The sequence below is a fragment of the Melanerpes formicivorus genome, unplaced genomic scaffold (genome assembly GCF_026170545.1).
Source record: "Melanerpes formicivorus ecotype bairdi unplaced genomic scaffold, bMelFor1.0.p_v2 SCAF_10, whole genome shotgun sequence".
Lineage (NCBI taxonomy): Eukaryota > Metazoa > Chordata > Aves > Piciformes > Picidae > Melanerpes > Melanerpes formicivorus.
In genome coordinates this window covers 14,029,049-14,047,770 of record NW_027142362.1, presented here as the reverse complement: position 1 = coordinate 14,047,770, position 18,722 = coordinate 14,029,049, and the positions used below count along the sequence as shown (strand labels likewise).

At 36.7% G+C, this 18,722-nt stretch overlaps 1 protein-coding gene across 4 annotated transcripts in view; it reads right to left on the bottom strand.

The window, feature by feature from the left end:
- DMXL2 (Dmx like 2) overlaps positions 1–18,722 on the bottom strand; it is a 54,414-nt gene that overhangs the window by 8,488 nt on the left and 27,204 nt on the right. The window contains exons 18-35 of one of the 4 annotated variants that reach the window (XM_068143814.1): positions 16,900–18,579; positions 16,503–16,613; positions 15,588–15,757; positions 14,303–14,400; positions 13,975–14,140; positions 12,836–13,100; positions 11,027–12,126; positions 9,762–9,953; positions 8,034–8,110; positions 7,259–7,389; positions 6,322–6,570; positions 4,927–4,965; positions 4,134–4,315; positions 3,694–3,824; positions 2,715–2,800; positions 2,269–2,470; positions 1,265–1,382; positions 389–451 (exon numbers count right to left, since the gene is read on the bottom strand). In XM_068143814.1, coding sequence (XP_067999915.1) covers positions 389–451; positions 1,265–1,382; positions 2,269–2,470; positions 2,715–2,800; positions 3,694–3,824; positions 4,134–4,315; positions 4,927–4,965; positions 6,322–6,570; positions 7,259–7,389; positions 8,034–8,110; positions 9,762–9,953; positions 11,027–12,126; positions 12,836–13,100; positions 13,975–14,140; positions 14,303–14,400; positions 15,588–15,757; positions 16,503–16,613; positions 16,900–18,579 — 5,060 coding nt within the window. The remainder of the gene's footprint in view (positions 1–388; positions 452–1,264; positions 1,383–2,268; positions 2,471–2,714; positions 2,801–3,693; positions 3,825–4,133; positions 4,316–4,926; positions 4,966–6,321; positions 6,571–7,258; positions 7,390–8,033; positions 8,111–9,761; positions 9,954–11,026; positions 12,127–12,835; positions 13,101–13,974; positions 14,141–14,302; positions 14,401–15,587; positions 15,758–16,502; positions 16,614–16,899; positions 18,580–18,722) is intronic. The other 3 variants (XM_068143816.1, XM_068143815.1, XM_068143817.1) reach the window with 3 other exon arrangements.

The window sequence follows — 18,722 nt, the reverse complement described above, 5'->3', positions numbered from 1 at the left end:
ACATTTATAAGAAGTTTCAATTAGCATGAAAATCCATTTTGTAGTCGTACATTCAGACTGCAAAAATCTATACAAAATTCATGCAAGAAAAGTTCAGTGGCTTCAGCATTGTTTAGGAAGCTAAACTTTAGACTTCTCATACTCTTTGGTGGTCTAGAAGCCAAAAGTTAGATTTGAGTGCAAGAAACATGAAATTGTGTGTGCAACAGTATTTACAAGGTGTTCAGTCATATCAATCACCAGGATATCCAAAATTAATGCGCTGATTAAAAGCCTGCCACACAGACTACACAGAACATATATTGTCTGTTAGTCACATTAGTGAAAGAAAAGCCAGTTCCACAGAACTTTTAAGAATGTGCTAGAGGTTTGGGAGAAGGGATACTACCTTGTTTTTGTGATCTTCTGCTACGCAGTTTTGTTTGACCTGCTCCACACGATCTTCTACAGACTACATAACATCACACAGTCACAAACACAAAACACATGCACAAACAAATATAAAAAAAGAATGAAACATTCCAAACTAGATTTTAAAGGCTACTCTGTCAGTAAATGATGCCAAATGTATTTTTAACTTTTTATAAAAGCCACAGAAACTAAGACAGGAATCTAAACAAACTCACTTAAAATGTAATGCCTCCTAGATGAACACAAGATGTATGATATAGTAAATAAATGGAGGAGTAATACACACACAAACTCCATACTTACAGGAATTCTTAAAGATATTAAATAGTATACTGATTTTCCATGGCACTTAACGTGTTGGGTTTAAGTTTTCAGTTAGAACTCATTACAGTTGTAACTGATACAATTTGTAAAGTCCCATATTATATATGACTATATAATATTACTTTTATATGTATATATTACTCATGCATATATACATATATGCAAGGCACTAGCTCATTTAAATGTCTTTTTCAATATGACACACAGAAAAATTATATGAATATTCAAATTTACTTACTTATTACCAATATTACAAATGTTCTGTTTCTTTATTAGGATAGTATTCAAACATATAAAGGTAAGGTGAGATAAGTCTTGTCTGAAAATATTTCGTTCAGTTGATACTTTGATAAACAACATGACAGTCATGTTGATTTAACAAAAACTCCAAACTGTTAAATGAAAGAAAGGAAATTAAAATGCCAACAACATCAAGAACAACAAAAAAGGGGAAAAAAAAGAAATACTGAAGAGACTGAGGAACAGTTACAGCTGAGCTTTCCTTAAAAAAGTTGCATCCTTTGTTTACCTCACTTTGCTTTCTTTTCTTAGTGAATATGTATCTTATGAAAGTCTCCTGAAGAAGTTCTTGCTTCACAAGAAAGTGCCAGAGCCTTTTTGCTGGAAGAGCTGAATAATCCTTTGATCTGGATAAAAGAAAAGTGGGGGGAAAGGGAAGAAAGGCTTCCATGTAATTAAAGGTGTCAAAAAATATAATAATCTAAAGACAGATTCTGAATGAGTTCAGTTTGAAAAAACACCCAACAAAACCAACCAAAATGTAAGCACTAATTTGTTCAAGGCAAGTATCAAGATACCCTTTTCTTGCAGTTTAAAAAAACCCAATTCCACAGTTTGTTACTATTTTCCAAGTATTTAAGTTTAATCTGCTGACTTGCATTTATGTCTATATTTACCCTCTACCAAAAGATTGTGATGGCCTTACAGAAGCTCCATACGTATTCTGCTCAGTATTCAAAGGAAGACAACTATTTATAGATGAGCTAAAAAGAATTAATTGTCTCAGATTTGAGGACAATATTTCTAAAAAAACAGTGCATTTGTATAATGATATTTCAATAAAATCTTACAGTTGTATCAACCATGCAAATCCAACACCACATGCACTGAGCAAACCTAAAGTGGTGGTTTGGTATAGTGAGAAAAGCAAGCTATATTTGAGTTGAAAACATAGGTCACTATCTGCATTTCAAGACACTGCAAGCATGACACTGTTCTAAACACAGGAGGGCTGGCTTTACAAAGACCAACCTACAACTTTCTTTCTCTCCTCCTGACATCTGCATGTATTATGGTACTCTTTTGTTTGTTCAAGTAGGGTGGCAGTCAGCTGCTAGTGGGGGAACAGTGAAAGGAGTTGAATAGGGTCTTCCCATCAGCAGCCACTGCCCTTGATTTGCAGTCCCGCAAGCTTACCTCTTTCCTTATTTTCCTTTCTTGTGAAAATAAGGAAATAATCTTTAGTATTTCTATGATCAAAGGCTGTGGTTTTGCTAGGGAAATAAAGCTTACTTGAATGGTGTGTTTTCAGGTTCAATCATTGCTTTATTGCGGAGAAGAGCTGGTCCTGCCCCTACACCAAGGTCACTAGGATAAGTATTGATGTAGTTTGGTGGTGGGCCTTCAAATTGGTCCATTCTGTCTTGAAGAATCTGTTCCCAGTGTTCCAAATTTTTTATTACAGCAATGCCCAATGGTGATGTTACAGGCAGATCTAAACAGAAGTATTAATAAAGCAAGGCTTAGAGCAGAAAAAAATAAAATCATTTAAGTTTGTATAAAAGCCCAGGATAATATAAACATTAAAAAAAAAAAAGTCTTGAAAGGAAATTACTTGTTTGCAATTGTAAAAAATAATGTATTCAACTGCTGTAATTGAAATATGAACATTAAAAAGCAAAGTCTGTCAAAAAGCCACTTAAAAAGAAAACTGTAACATGAAGAAGAATTTAACATACCAGTGAATTCCAGACCAGCAATGGGAAAGAAGTTTTTAACATTGTGCAGAACCAATTTTACCATCGTCAGATGCAGAAGAGCCCAGCTGTATAAAAATAATGGATTTAGTTGTGTTAAAACAACACTAACACAGTCTTCCGCAGAATATTTTTTCCTTCTACCAAATACACAGATTAGAAAATCAGTGTAGATGGTTCAGTGAATGTTACTGGACACACAGAGAAAACTACTTATTCATCAGCTGTGCAACATAAGGGTACCTCTGAGGTACACCCTTCTCTCTTTTACAAACCTTGGATTATTGTACTCTTTCCCTAGATAACGATGTGCATGTGTGAGCCTCTGCAAGACTCAGAACAAAGCTCCTGAAACCCCTTCTGAAATTCTCCAAAAAATCATGATGAATAGAGACAAGACATTACCTGAGTTTGGCATTCATGGCAAAAGCTTTTACACTGGAAGAGCCTCACAGATATTAAAGATGCAAGTCTCCAAGTCCTATAAGGACTAATGAATGACTTGTAGAACACATAAAAGAGCCATAATTGTTCTCCATTAGTATCATGCTGACATCACCTTCTTTACTTATTTTTATCTTGCAACATTTTATCTTATCTTTTAAGTGTTCTATTTAATCTGCTGCTCATTCAAAAACTAATCAGAGATCTAAACCATCATTCTAGTGCTGGAATTGTGGTACCTCATGTTCTTGTGTCTTACAAATGAAGATAAGGGGATGTTATTTATTTCTCTCCTCCCCCAAAACAAAGCCCACACAGGTTTGAGTTCCTAAACCTTTTTTTTGGCAAGTAAGAATAGAATTTGTCACTTCTATAATCCCAGTGCCACAGATAAATCTATCCACAGTACTAAAATTGTTTGACTGAAACAGGACAGTCCAGAGGTCCTGCCTTTTCTTTCATTTGGAAGAAAAGCACATAGCATAATTATTCTAAAATACTGGCAGTTTCTGCCAACCTGTAAGAATTGGCATCTTTGTGTTCCTGGATCTGTACGTCAGAAAGGAACGCGTCATCCTCTTCCTCATCACTGTGAGCGCTTTCATCGGAATCGTATATAACACCGCTGTCTGATAAAGGAAGAAATGGCTGCAACAAAAACCAAAAGTCTGCTATAACAGCAATTTTCTGATCTCTTAAGATTCAACTCTTACCCTAGTTATCCCTGTCATAGAGTTTAAATGACAATTTAAGTTTCCCTGAAACAAAGAAGTAGCAAGGGGATAAATGTTAACCTATTACTGGCAAGAGATAAGTTTTGGAAGTTAAGTTAAGACTTGTAGGCTGTTCATCTTTTACTGTGAGGATAATATTCTGCAGCTTACTATGAAGAGTACTCTGTATTTTTACATTATTCTTGTCCCTTACAATTTTCTTACATTTTCTATTTTAAATTACCTTTGCCATGAAATAGTCCCACATGCTAAGCTCTGGAGGGATAAACTTCTCCTTGTAAGAGGGTCTTTCTGCAGGTACAGGTGGTGGTACAGTGCTGTCTTTTACGGGTCTTCCTGGCACTAGCATTCTCATGTTAAAACGACGGCGATGTTTATCCATTTCTTCTGACGGAAGAGGTGGAGCTAAGTTAAGGTAATTTGAAAAGTTGATATTAGTATTCTGTTTTTAGAAATGGCTGTATTTTATAATTGAAGCAACTAACCCCATTGTTATTGGTACTATTTTCTACTGATATAAATCAAAGCCAGCCTAAATAAGGTAAGTGTAATCATACAAAGGTTCACTTGCATAAATTCAGTAACTGTGGTAATTTATATATTATATGTAACATGGTAAATAGATTTATTATATGACTCAGGAGATGCAGCTTTTAAGTAAAAACAATTTTAGATAAAAAGTTTCTCATGAAAAAGGTTAAGAAATTTGGTTGAGAAATAAAATGTAAACTGTACAAATAGCAGTAGAAATTCTAAATACAAGCCAAAGAACTCTTAAGATAGCACAGAAAAATTGAATGGAGAGGCTTTTTTACAACGAAAGTCTGTTTTAAAGTGTTATGATTTAAAATGTCTTAATAGTTCTCCAAATATTAATGTGGAATTTGTTTTTCAAAGTGTTAGTGGCCTGGCAATATTGAAGATCACACTTACTTTATTACAGAGGAGACAGTTAAAAACTCTTTTTCTAGAAAAGCCACTACTAACATTCATCTACACTGCAAGATTTTACAAACCTTCATTACCATCCTCTGAAACATCAGAAGCTGTAGCAGCTTGTAGATTAAAGGAAAACAGAACACATCTCAAATGAAGATCTGACTTTTATATAAGATACTCATATTAATGTCTTGTGAAACTGCCCTCTGAGTTTGAGTTATTCCATGAATAACACATCTGTTGTGCTTATCATGGTGCACTGAGTTTCAAGACTACTGTTGTTTTAAAAGTGTGAGACATGATTTTTCAGGAGTGGTGCAGTGTGAAGTCTATGACAGATGGTTGTATTTGCCTTTGTTTCCAGAGCCTGAATTCCATGTTCACTTCTGTTCTTCCTCATGTAGTACATTAAGACATACTCATCTGTCTTTGCAGAATTCCTAGTTTTTGCTGGAGCTTACATATACATGCAATATTTTTTGACAGATGAAGCTGCTATTTCTTCTCTATGGTCTTGTACAAGATGAAATAGAATAGAATAGAATAATATAGAATTAACCAGGCTGGAAGAGACCTTTGAAATCATCGAGTCCAACCTATCATCCCACACTATCTAATCAACTAAACCATGGCACCAAGTGCCTCATCCAGTCTCTTCCTAAACACCTCTGGTGATGGTGACTTCACCACATTCCAATGGCCAATCACTCTTTCTATGAAGAGCTTCTTCCTAACATCCAACCTAAACCTCCCCTGGCACAGCTTGAGACTGTATCCTCTTGTTCTGGTGCTGGCTGCCTGGGAGAAGAGACCACCCCACCTGGCTACAACCTCTCTTCAGGTAGTTGTAGAGAGCAATAAGGTCTCCTCTGAGCCTCCTCTAGGCTAAGCAACCCCAGCTCCCTCAGCCTCTCCTCCTAGGGCTTGTGCTCCAAACCCCTCACCAGCTTTGCTGCCCTTCTCTAGACTCGTTCCAGCAAGTCAATATTTTTCCTAAACTGAGGGCCCCAGAACTGGACACAGTACTCAAAGCATGGCCTAACCAGTGCTGAGTACAGGGGCAATCATATCTTGCAAAAGAAATCAGTTTCAGAAATACTATTTCCAAGTTACTGCAGTTGTTAAACAATATGACTCATCTTTCACAGATAATCACAGCTATTAACACTGACTTATACCATATGTTTTTTCACTAAATAATAATGACTGGAAGTCCTGAAAAGAGCTAAAAGTAACAATAGAAATATAATAACTGTACAATTTTTATGGGAAATTCAGAATGTGCTGGGTGTCATGTAAAAGGACAACTGCAAGGCTAATATTCTTTCTGCTTTTTAATGTAACAATTTTCATGCCAGTAGATACTTAAATTCTGCTTTCTTGGGTTTTGTCTTCAAAAGGAAGGAAATCTACTAGGTTACTAACAGGTATAAAATACAAATCATTAGTATGACTTTCAGACAATAAAATACCTGGAATATTTTCTGACTGCCTTCGAGGCTTTACAAGAAGTTTCACTCCTCCTCCAAACACAGCAGCCCACATTCGAGTGTTCAAAGGATGGGCTGCTAGTCTAAATAATTCGTTACATGAATTGGTTGCAAGGGCATGTATAAGGAGACTCAGGTAGACAGCTATAACAGCCTCACAAAGTAGGATGTTTAACTTTGGTTGATCTTCATCCTGAGCTGAACTTAAGAGATTTATAAGTGAACTCACACCTGCAAAGAGAAGAGAAAGACTTCTACATTAAATGATTCAGAGCACAAATGGAAAGAAGGAAATGATCCACCTCTACATTGTATGTTAAACATATACTAATAGCCACATACTTGTATTCAGATGAAACATAGAAACATAGCAGTAGTATTTGTCTTAATCATAAACATCAATATTAAAACCTTCTTGAGATGGGACATCTGCGTTGTACCTCTCTGCAAAACCTATGGGCAATTCATATTGCCTTTGAAATTCCTGCACTGTTTTCACAGTTGACCTCAAAATCCTGAATTCATGCTCACAGACCTGGGTGCAGCTGTTCAGATGGCTATACCAACTAAAGCATTAAGCCTAAGGCAGTACTGTAGAAACATCTTACAGGAATAGCTTTGCTAGGGCGTGAGACAGACAGGAGTAAAAGATTTTAGGATGACAAAGGTTCAGCTTACAGAGTTTATCCTAAAGATCATGGTCTTCAGCCCAAACGTTTGCCATATAAAAAGTTTATTTTTACTTGTTTTGTTACGTGAAAATCTAAAAGGCTATTACTAATCTGTGAACTAAATCAGAAACACTTATGCATCGTTGACCACCTATGACTTCATCCATCATATATTACAGGACAGTGAAACTACTTTAAAGTGTGGAGGTGGTACAGTGCTGCTAAAAGTAACCATGTATTTGTCTCACCAGGCCACTGAGCAGGAGGTGAGTTTGGAGTCGCGTGCTCTTCGATACTTTCAGTCCTCAGTCTACGTCGATCACTCAAAAGCAGTCCTTGATAAACCATTCCTGTAAACTGATTTGCTTCTGTTTGACTGCTAAACACAAATTAATTTTTTTCTGATGAGAAAGGATTTTAGAATGTTTTTGTCAAAAAGTACAGGATGTATACATGCTTCCCATTTTAATCAGAAAATATGTAAAATTCTATATGACTAGGTCAAGAATTTTATCATTTCATGGACACAAAATCATTTTTCAATTAAAATTTGAAACGTTTCCATCTCACACTAACAATCTTACTATGACATGCATAGACAGGAAAAGGCTTTTCCACAAATTTTAATATTTGTTCTGAAGATAATTTAAAAAATGCTTTTAAAGCATTATCTCCCAGTTCAAGTTTGCAATATAAACAGCCTGAAACCAGACTTCACTTCGACTCAAATACTTCCCCTGTACCCTACTCATCAATGAATGCACAGAAATACAGCATTCAAATATTTTTCAGAAGCATCCCATGGGAGAATGATGCCAGATTTTTCTATTTATTGGATACATGTTACTTTAGCTGGGTGAAACTTCTCTGGTGTATCAAAACTAGCAGTGCATACAGCGTATAAGTATCCATACCCAGATATCTAATCTCCTCTTTAGACACATGCATGAAGAAAAAGTTGAACTTCTGGATACACAAAGTATTCTCCAAATGTAGGACTGTAAGAAAACTTTTGGTTTTTACCTGTAGCTGTGGCTGTCACATAGTGCTTGATAGATGGATGCAGAAAGTGAAGCTGCTAAAGAATGAAGTGTGTACACCTAAAATTAAAAGAGCTAATAAGCTATACATAACTTTTATATATAAAAGATGAGTGAACTATTTTTTCTGAACAACACTGCAAATATGTTATGCAAGAGCATCCCAATTTAAACCAAGTGCAGGAAACAGTAACCATGTTGCTTTATGTTTACAAGGGCAGAACTTTGCAAGTTACAATTGCTTATTCAAGATCATTTGATAGCAGTTTAAAGCTTCCAATATTGTGTTAATTAAATTTATTCTAATATAGAACCACTGCAATGAATGAGTATACTGAAGAAGTGATTACATATGTCCTGTTATATGATGATAATGAATTTGACAGAATGGTTCCTGGAAGCCCTATTATGTTACATCACAGTTTGATACAGTAGTAGTTGCTCAATATGGACATGGAATAGGAAGCTCTGTATAATCATTGTATGACTGTTTTATCTATGACCTCTTTTTTACCTCAGTTATGTCTTTATAATTTTTCAGAAGGTCTCTAGGAGTAACAAGAATAATATTCTGTTATTGTCTCACAGTGCAACGGAAACACTCCAGTTCTTACACAGCAGAAATGCAAGGATTTCTTGGAAGTGTGATGAAATCCAGTATGAAGAAAATGGTACTGTCAAACTGTTAACAATGTAGATTTTTATACCCCACCCAATGTTGACTTCCATCTTTTCCTGCCATCTTTCCACTTAATCAAATACTAGACATTGGAGTAAAGCTATGAATTAGATAGTTGTTCTGCAGTTAAGACTCATCAGCTTTTCTTTCTGAATACTCTTTCAAAAGAAAATACATGTGGAGTAGGACTTTTTAAAGTAAGAAAAATGCTTGCTGGAGTGTAAAGCAGGATGGAAAATTGATAGAAGAGAAAAAGAATTGCAAAGGAGCTTGGGTTACAGTTTTAGAAACTTAACTGCCTTTCAGTGGGACAACTCATTAATTTCCTAATTTTTTGCTACTTTCCTTTAGTCAGTATACATTCAAATTAATTTAATGAATACTAAAATAAATGTACAGAATAACGATTAGCTTCTTAATAATTAACTGTGTCATAGTTTCAGGCTCTTTGGTGTTTTTTCCCCCCTCTGTTTACTGAAACTGAACAGAATTTACTCACCCCTAAGTATGGGGTCAGATAATTTAATTCACCACAGGTCCTTAGAAGCCAGTACACTTGAGGAAATTCATGTTCCAGTAAGGTTTATAATATCAATATTAATAGGAGGTTACAATATAACTTAGTGTCTCCTATCTCTACTTTCATCACTTTCCCTACAGAATTTGACAGGGCTCTGGGCAACCTGTTCTACTTGAGGATGTTCCTGATTACTGCAGAGAGATCTGGACTAGATGACCCTTGGAGGTCCTTCCAACCCAGACCATTCTATGATGATAATTTTAAGAGCCAAGAATCCAGTGTTTTAGTGGACATTCACAACACCTGGAACAGGGAACTAGCTGGATTAAAAAATATGTTAGAAAGCAAGTGGTTAACTAGCATTTTCAATTTGCCAGACTTGAAGAAGGTCAGTATCCTGAAGGGGTAAATGCTGAAAAATTAACTCAAAACACCACATTGTATTTTCTGCATTCTCATAACCCCATTGTATAAAAAAATTCATTTAGCGTTTCCTGAAAGCTTTTCATTACCTTGACATCTTCAACATTAGGATGTGGTGGTGACTTCATCTGCACAATAGTGTAAAGAATATCATGGATATGGTTGTTTAAATACAGCACAGGATTTGCTATCACAGTTTTTGTGGATGCTATGCTTGCAGAAAGCAACGGTAGTGTTGTGGGTAATGGTAGTGGAGACTGAAGTTGTTTTACAGTAGTTTCCTGTTTAAAAGAAAACATAGTATTGAAAATTATTGCTTTGAAAAAATAAGGTAAAAAAAAGAAAAGAAAGATAACTTTGTATCATAAGTATTTTTATAGAGTTAGGGATCTTCCTTCACTACTGTCTACTCAGACAAGACTTTACTGTGACTGATACCAAAAGTCAGTTCACGTGTACTGTAATAACATGGACCAGACCTGAGAGCCAGGGCTGTTGGAATACTTTTTGCTTGAATGTAGGAAGAGTCTTTTTACATAGTTCATTAGGAAGTCTTGGGATTGTCAATTAAGAAAAACTATAAATGCACTTGCAGTGGCATAAGTTGACATAATACTCACTAGTCTGAGTTTAATAACAAAAGTCAAATCTGCACTACTCTTGAGTTTCTCAAGGGAAAACAAATCTATATTTTTTATTCTTAAAACTGTGTGCTAAGCCTAGTACCACTAAAATGGTCGTCTGCTACTCCTATTTGAAATGTGAGAAGTCTAGAGCTACAGCAAGTTAAACAATTTGCCAAGTATCAGAGCATCTGCTGCACGTCAGGTTAGTCATTTGCATTTGCTGGAAAACACCTCTTTTTGTATGAAATAAGTGCCATAATATAGCAAAAGAGTTATCTGTCTGACTGGATATTATTTGTTGAGCCTTGGAGCTACGATCCCATTCATTGTAGCTCCTTTGCATGATTTGCAGAGGTGTAAGGAATGACATTTTGTCACATTTTAGCAGTTGCAAGTTTAATTTATTTTACAGATACCCCTAATAACTATGATCAAAATTATACTTTCACTGGAACACACATATACTGCTGAGGCTATAATATAAACAGCACCATTTATATTCCATAATTACAGGTAGCCTATTCTTCAGTGTCTTAACAGATTAAGAATCAAATAATCAGGATGTGGAAAAGCAGCACAGTTAAGTACCAAGTACATTAAATTATCTTGGCCATTAAACTTGCAGAGCATAAGAAGCATCTATTTAGGCACAAACATAAGCATTCAACAAAATTCACAGTTCAGAACTGTTCATACTTCTCAATAGAAATAATTTGAATTTGTTTTACCTGCTGGGACTCTTGCAACAAGAACTTCAGTTCCATTCTTACAGATGCTAAGCCACCACCTTGTGCCCCATGAAGACTACAGTAACTTAGAAAAACTCTTAGGAGAGCTTGGTTCTTCTGCAGCCACCACTTCCGCCTTTCAGCATGTTCTCGTTTTGCTTGCAGCCTGCGTCGTTCTATCTGGTGCCGTTCATAAGAGCCAATGTCTGGCTTATCCATAATATCATCATGCTCCAGGAGATCCCCATTTACTTTGGTATATGTTTTACAGTAGTCTTTACCCCCTGCATCATGGTTGCATATTTCATGCATAGCAGCTATCTCTTTTTCCAGCCAGTTGTACAGCTGAAATCGGAGCTTTCCACCATCTACTTCATAACCTGTAGCCAAAGTCCTCAGTTCAGTCATAAGGATCTTCAAACAGGCTCTGAACTTGAGTTGTTCAGCAATAACATCAACCTCAGTATCTCCTGCATCAGGAGTCTCCCCATGTGCTGTTTGTTGGATATTGGTTTCTGAGGTTCTCTCATCATCATCTTCCTTCTTAGAATCTGATTTTGAGTTTTTCATCATTATACCAACATCCTGGTCCTCTTCGTCTGACCCATCTTTGTCATCACCCCAGTCAAGAGTAAGGGGCTCATCATCAAATTTCACTGCTGGTTGACTCCAATCAAATTGTGATGACGACTCAACAGTATTCTCCAAAGCAGAGGAAGTTGAGATTGGCTTTGACCAGTCTATATCAGCACTTCCAGCACCATCCCTTAGGGCTTTGGAATCTGAAACAGCCGCCTGTATAGGCGGACTAGATGAATCTTTCTCTGTGCCTCCAGTAGACTTTTTTCGTACTTTTGGAATTTTGGAAAGGACTTCAAGAGCGAGGACAGGGCAGCCCACTTTAAAATGAGCATTTGCAGTAGTGAAGAACAACTTTCTTTCTATAAGATTAATTTTATCAACAAAGCTTTTCTCAGTTTTCAGACCTAAGGTGGCCAAAGTTCCTTCTGGTGAGCTGAAGTATCTTCGAATGAGCAAAGGGTGGGTCCGAAGGTAATTGTAAAAACTGAATACCACTGGATTGCACGACTTGACAATAACTAAGGAATTAAACAGGACATCTGTTGAAAATGGCTTTAAAATGGTATTACTGTTTTGAAGTACTTCCTGCATTACAGAGATTCATCAAAACACAAAACTGAAGACAGTTTTGGGTTTAGTTGCAAAAAAACCCAAAAGAAATAATTACTTATTCCCCACAGAAAAATTAATGGTATAAGCTGGATGAGTAGGAATATACAAATTCTCTCATTTGCCTTATTCTTATATTCCACTCATCTAAGCCTAAATAAAGCTGAGAGGATCAGCCAGGTAGAGATTTCTGCAAGGAAGGGAATACACCACAGAAACCTATGGCAGCCATCTGCCAGTTAACACTAATTTCATGAAGAGGCAGGACAGGCAAAATCCTGCCAGAACACTGCTAATTGCTAGAAGCTTGAATGAGAGTTTAGTAAAGACCAAAGACATCATTCATTAGTAGTGGGGTATTGTAGGGAAGTACCAAACAAAGGCAGCCCTCCTAACCTTATGTGGCAGCAAAACTAAGTTTGGTATTCTCGGACTGGAAACAAATTCTAGGAAGAAATATTTTTTTTTGTTTAAGTAGAGATTGAGTGGGCCAGTACATAAGCCAGTGAATGATTCCACATAATGGCATTCCAGGAGAAGGGACTATGTATATGCAGAAAGTATTTCTGCTTCTCTACTTTGTAAGTGGGTCCCATCTGAGCAATGTTTTTCGCTTACCTGGGTTTTCATCATCTTCTTTAGGTGTTTGTTCCAATAATGTGTCCAGTGCTCTAGTGTAATCTTTCATTATCCAGTATGCAATGCTTCTCAGAAATGGATCAGAATGCAATTTAGTACAGCTGAATCCACTTCCATCCTTATGGCAACCCAAAATCTTTTCATAAAGAATGGAGGTGTATGTGACAGAGGTTTCAAACTCTGATTCATATAAGCGAGCAATAACCATAGCCAACTGGATGTCTTCCATTTTCTCAAGACACACCTACAATAAGAAGTGGAGAGAAGGTTGCTTTATAAAGAGCAGGTAGTTCTTTAACAATGACATGAGTATGTTTGCAGGACAGACCAATTTTTCTCATCATATCTGTTCCTTAAAGTGCACAATAATTTTCAGATCAAAAATGTGGTACATGATACATATCTAAGTAACATATTTTCTTCCATGTTTGGAAATAGGAATATGTCAGCATGTCAATTTAATATGGCAGAAATAAAGATCTTTATTCTTATTCTACCTAGGAGAATAAATGTTAACTTCTAACTTCAATGTTAATACATGTTCTTAACACTGCAGAATTACATTGCTGAAGAATAATCTTCACGTTCGCAGCTACAGACAAACAAACTGCATAAACAGGCAGGGTAACTAAAGGGTAACTAACTATTCCCATTCGCCTGAGAGGTTATCAACCTTCTTACAGTTTTCACCTCCCTTGTGGCAAGGAGGATCACAGCTCCAATAAAAAGGCATTCTAGAGGCTGCTTCAAAAGAGAACTCGGATTTTTTAGTTAAAGTTGTTAACAATAGGTCATACAGAACAGCTGGAGGCTGAACAGAGTGCTATGACTTAGCTACACTGATCAAACGATGAAGTTTCTCTAGAAGGGTCATGACTTCTATTCCCAAGACTGCTTCCACTGAGGACTGGTACATCTGAACAATTATTCTGTCTTTCAGATCAGCTTCCAAGCTGCTTTTCCCAGTAGCGTGGAGGTAAATGGTATGTCTGCAGGGCACAAGAGGGTCATGTATGGACATTCCATACCCTTTGTCAAAACCTCAAGTAGAGAACAGCTCGTAGGAATGCAGTTATACAGAGTAATTTAGAAACTGAAAATTTCTCAAAAGTGGATACCTCTATAGCATCTTTCAGTGAACCTGCCAGCAAGAAAAATGCAGCTGATTGTTCAAAGCGTTGTTTTCCCAACAAAGCAAAAGCATTTTTTAGAGCAGCTTTGCGCCATCTATCTTCACTGAAGTTATGGCTGAAAAAAGCAGTCATCTTTTCGTCATGCTGAGACCTGCATAAAGAAATACAACATAAACAACTACTTATTATACAGCATTAGCATACAATCACTGGAACAACATCACTTTAAATTAAACAGTAATCTTGAATGAGTTCTGCTTTTCATTCCTGGTTCAATTAAGATTTCATCAAACTTCTAGTTACTAGAACTCACCTAAACAGACCCCACACCACTGCCTTTTTCTTCATAGCAAGGTAAAAAAGTGCAGCATCTAAGGCGTCATTGTTCCTCTGGAATGAAGCTTTTGCAACCTGCAGTAAACAAAACCTCCTATTATTACGGAAAATACAGAGCTAAATTATTACTGAAAATATAGATTGCATTCTTTTCCAAGGAGAGTAGTCTAGGTGACTGTATTATGTCTACAAAGCAACAGTGATTTTTGTCAGAATGTTTTAGTCTTATGTGGCAGCTCTCACTACACTGTAAATATTTTTAAGAGTCAGTCAACAAGCACTAACCACTCCCAACCACAGTGGGACATTACAAATGTGCAAATAAAAACATTTTAAGGCAAAGTGTTGCAGTATTTCATACTGTTAGTTGAAGTTCTTCTTGCAAGCTATTATTTATAAATACTGAGGCTAATACAAGTACTTCTTTAGTGAACAGTTTTTTGTACAGGACTCCAAGACATAATTGCATCTCATTTGGAGTGTTAGGATAATTAAGCTTATTTCTGTTCCACAGACATCTCAGAGATTGCAAGCTACAAGAAAGTTGAAAGTTATTAAAGTAAGGATTTATATCTCATTACTAGCTATGGGAAATACTTTTGGATACAGCCTCAAAAATAATATTGCATTTTATCCACTATTTAGACCTCCCATAAGAAAACTCTGCATGCAAATTAGATTCAGTGTTACTTTAGTTTTACATAATGTAGGATCAGATTTCTACAAAACAGCAGTTTGGGAACTCTTCAAAAGAGTAGAACTGCATTTATTTGCAGTTCAGATCACTTACATTCTGTAGTATTCCATTAAAAAAAATTACAAAAAGGCCTTTAGTTTTTATTCATAGTTTTAGATATATTTATTTCTTAAATAAAACCTACCACTGAAAGTCAAAGCATAATTTCCTGTAAAAGATGTAAGAGACAGTATATATCTGAAATCAAGTTTCTTCTTAAAAGAAAATATTTATTATTAACATACTGTTAAATATGGGGGGGTAGGGAGACAAGGGGAGGAAGGGGGAGAAATCAGGTGCTTCAAGAATAGTTTTTCTCTAGATAGTTGTATTATATCTTACTATTGAATACTGAAATTTGTAAGTCAGGACTGCAACATCAGTTGGCACAGAAAAAAACCAACTAGCTATGCAGTCTCCTAGCTGGGATGGAGTACAAAGGAAGCTGCTGTATCCAAGTCCCTGAGCACAGCTGTTAAGGCATACTTAAGAGATGCAACGAGAATTTGTAAGCAATATAAAGTACCTTCTCCATGCACCTTCGGAGTGTGTTGATATTCCTGACCCACCAACCAATACCCATGGCTCTTAATTCAGACCACTGGGGGTCTCCCTTCTGGATAGCAGGAATCATGTTGATCAGCTCCTCCTCAGCCTCAGAATGAAAAGCCCATGCAAAATGGCAAGTAGATACACCTGAACAATAATGTAAGATAATAAAATTCACAAGATTAAGACCTGTTAATAAGTAAGACATGCAAAGTCTGATCTCCAACCCAAGAGTTAGGGAGATGTGAGAGAGACTGTTTCCTTAAACAGGAAGTAGAGCTGCTAAAAGAATTGCTGAAATATCTTTTTGCTCACTAGGGATGTTCTCCCCTCAGTGGTCCTTTCATTATTTTCAAGTACCTCACTCATATGTTCTAGAGTTGTATGGTGAAAAATTGAAGGAACAATATTCTGCTAATTGCAGAGGCAGACATATTCTGGGACAGAAACCTTTCTGTTTGCTGCTTATGTGGAAACTGCTTTTCTTTCCCCTTTTTCACAACAGCATTTACTCAGACTGAGCAAGATGGAAAAAACCTGTTGTGATGAAAATAAAAGATAATCTTTAAGGTAAGTTAAAACCATGCTCATGTAAAGCAGTATCTTCATTCCTCCAGCAGAAACAATACGATACATACACAATCTGTATGTCACCTGGTTAGGGAACTTATTAATGCCTCAAACTGAATGAGGCAGAATCTTTTTTCTGCTGTAGAGCTATGCTTTTTTTTGCCATTCACAGTGCATATATGGAAGCTAAAGAAAGCCTCTGCAAGGCCTTAATGGAATAGAAAAAAAATCTAAAATGTGTATGCAGATAATATAAATATAGTATTATAAATCAAACATAACCAGATTCTGTCAGCTCGAGTAGGTCAAACTAAACCAATACCTTGGTGAAGCAGCTGAACTCGATACAGAGGTGGGAGTGATGTCAGAAGGCAAGTGTGCAAGCGCATAGCCAACAAATACCGTAAGCCACATTCATCTAAGGTATCTCTTCCTGTAAAACATCAAATACTTTTGAACATGCAGTTGACTACAAAAAGCATATGTACAACTTTACCATATGCAATGTGTGAGGAATGTATGTTTCTAAAGTTGCTGGGAGCTTGAACTACAAGTTACTTATTATGTATGAAACATAGATATATATGTAAATGCTTTTATTTTTTACTGTATCCAGTCTCAATAACTGATGTTAGCTTTCAGCCCTGTTATTCAAAAACACTTGAGTTTATGTCTGCTGAAAAGAGTAAGAATGTTAAAACAGTATGTCAGTTACTAACCTGAGTAATTCTTATCTCTGTTCTCATCTAGTTCAGTGCTTGTCATGGCCACTGTGTCTGCCAAAGCTACAAGGAACATCTGCTCCAGCCGAGTGAGGCCTGGTAGACTTGAGTGCATCAGGTGGCTTGAAAGGACACTAGCGTGTTCTCGGCCAAAGTAAGTTGGACCATATTGTGACAGATTAATAACTTTGGATTTACTCTCCCTCTTTTCAGGCTCAAAATCAATAAAGTCTTCAGTTGTAACAGGCTGAATCTGGAATAGATCTGAGTACTGATCCTCTGTTTTTCTCTTAGCATGATCTTCAGAGCCTTGAGGTATTTTTGAAGTTTCTTCAGAAACATAAGTGGCATCTTGATCTGCAGCAAGCAGCGCGTACAGTGGCAGAGGGGGAATTGAGTCTATCTCTGTATAATCACGAGTACCGTCTTTTCCAGCGGTGATGGTATCCTTTGCAGTACTACCACTTACACTAATGGTGCGAGAAAGATGGCGTTTAGGACCAGTTCCTTCTCCAGCTTCTATGTCTTTAACTATTGCAACTTCTCCTGCAATACATTTAACTAAATGTGATAGAATGGCTTTGGCTCGTCGTACTTTACCCAGATCCATAAGTTCTAATAACTGGGTTGGATGATATTGGGGTAGAGTAGGTGAAAGCACATGAGCAGCTTCAAAAAGACCACCATCCTGAATTACAGTTGGCATGCCAAAAACATCATCCACAATACCTGCCCCATCAATTACACTTGTCTTCTTAGCTATCAAGCTTGTTTTGAGTGGATCTTGTGTTGTAGAGTCTTCAGAAGTAAAAACATCACTTTCTCCATCACCAAACTTGACAGCATGTTTCCACTGGGCATAAACATGCATTTCACAGTCCATTCCCACTACCAGTATACCATCTCTCACCCAGGACAGAGAAACAGGCAGTGAAGGAGTGCCATCTACAGATGATACCAAATCAATTGATCTAAGCAACACCCACTTTGACTTTATACCTTGTTTTATGCTACCACCTAGTGGTAAAGTAATGACAGCTACTCCCTCTTTGATGCTCGTTTGATCTGTTACAATTCCTGAAAGTCTTCCATACATGAAGATGTTGGCACCAACTCCAACTGTCAATATATGTGAACCATCTTCTTTTGACACCCAGTCCAAATGCACCAGATGCTTGATGCTGGGCACTGAATATTTATCTTTATTCAAAAAAGTATCTGATGTACTGTAAACAAATAGATTACTATCTACACTGACCCTTGAATCAAGTACACTTCCAACCTTAACTAAATCATCCAGATGAATTGTCTGTTCCAAAACCCATTCTGATCCTCCTGTAGACTCACATTCAAGTATACAAACATGCATGGAAAATTCTTTGGAAACAAAACCATTATGCTGTATGGGTTGCTTATATGCTACTGCAAGACGTCCTGTATAAGAACAGCTAACAGCAACTGGCCTTCCTACTATGCTCACTGTACTGCTGTTGTCTTCTCCTTCGTCATTCATTAAAGGCCATTTTCTCCAATGATATGTTTCTCTTTCTTCATTTTTGCTGTTTAGGTCTGTCTCTACAGTACATCTCCAGAACCGCACTCTGTTGTCTGAACATGATGTTACTATCAAGTAAGGCGCAAGGCAGACTGGGTATATCGATGAAGAACTCAGGTGACCTGAAGTGAGATCAAACATACTTACTTTCAGAAATATAAAGTAGAATGCCTACATGAATTAAGTCAGATGTAACAATTTCTTTAATACTGGCAGAGAGCTTTACAACCTGGTATTATTTTTCTGATGTAGAGTTGATTAAGGA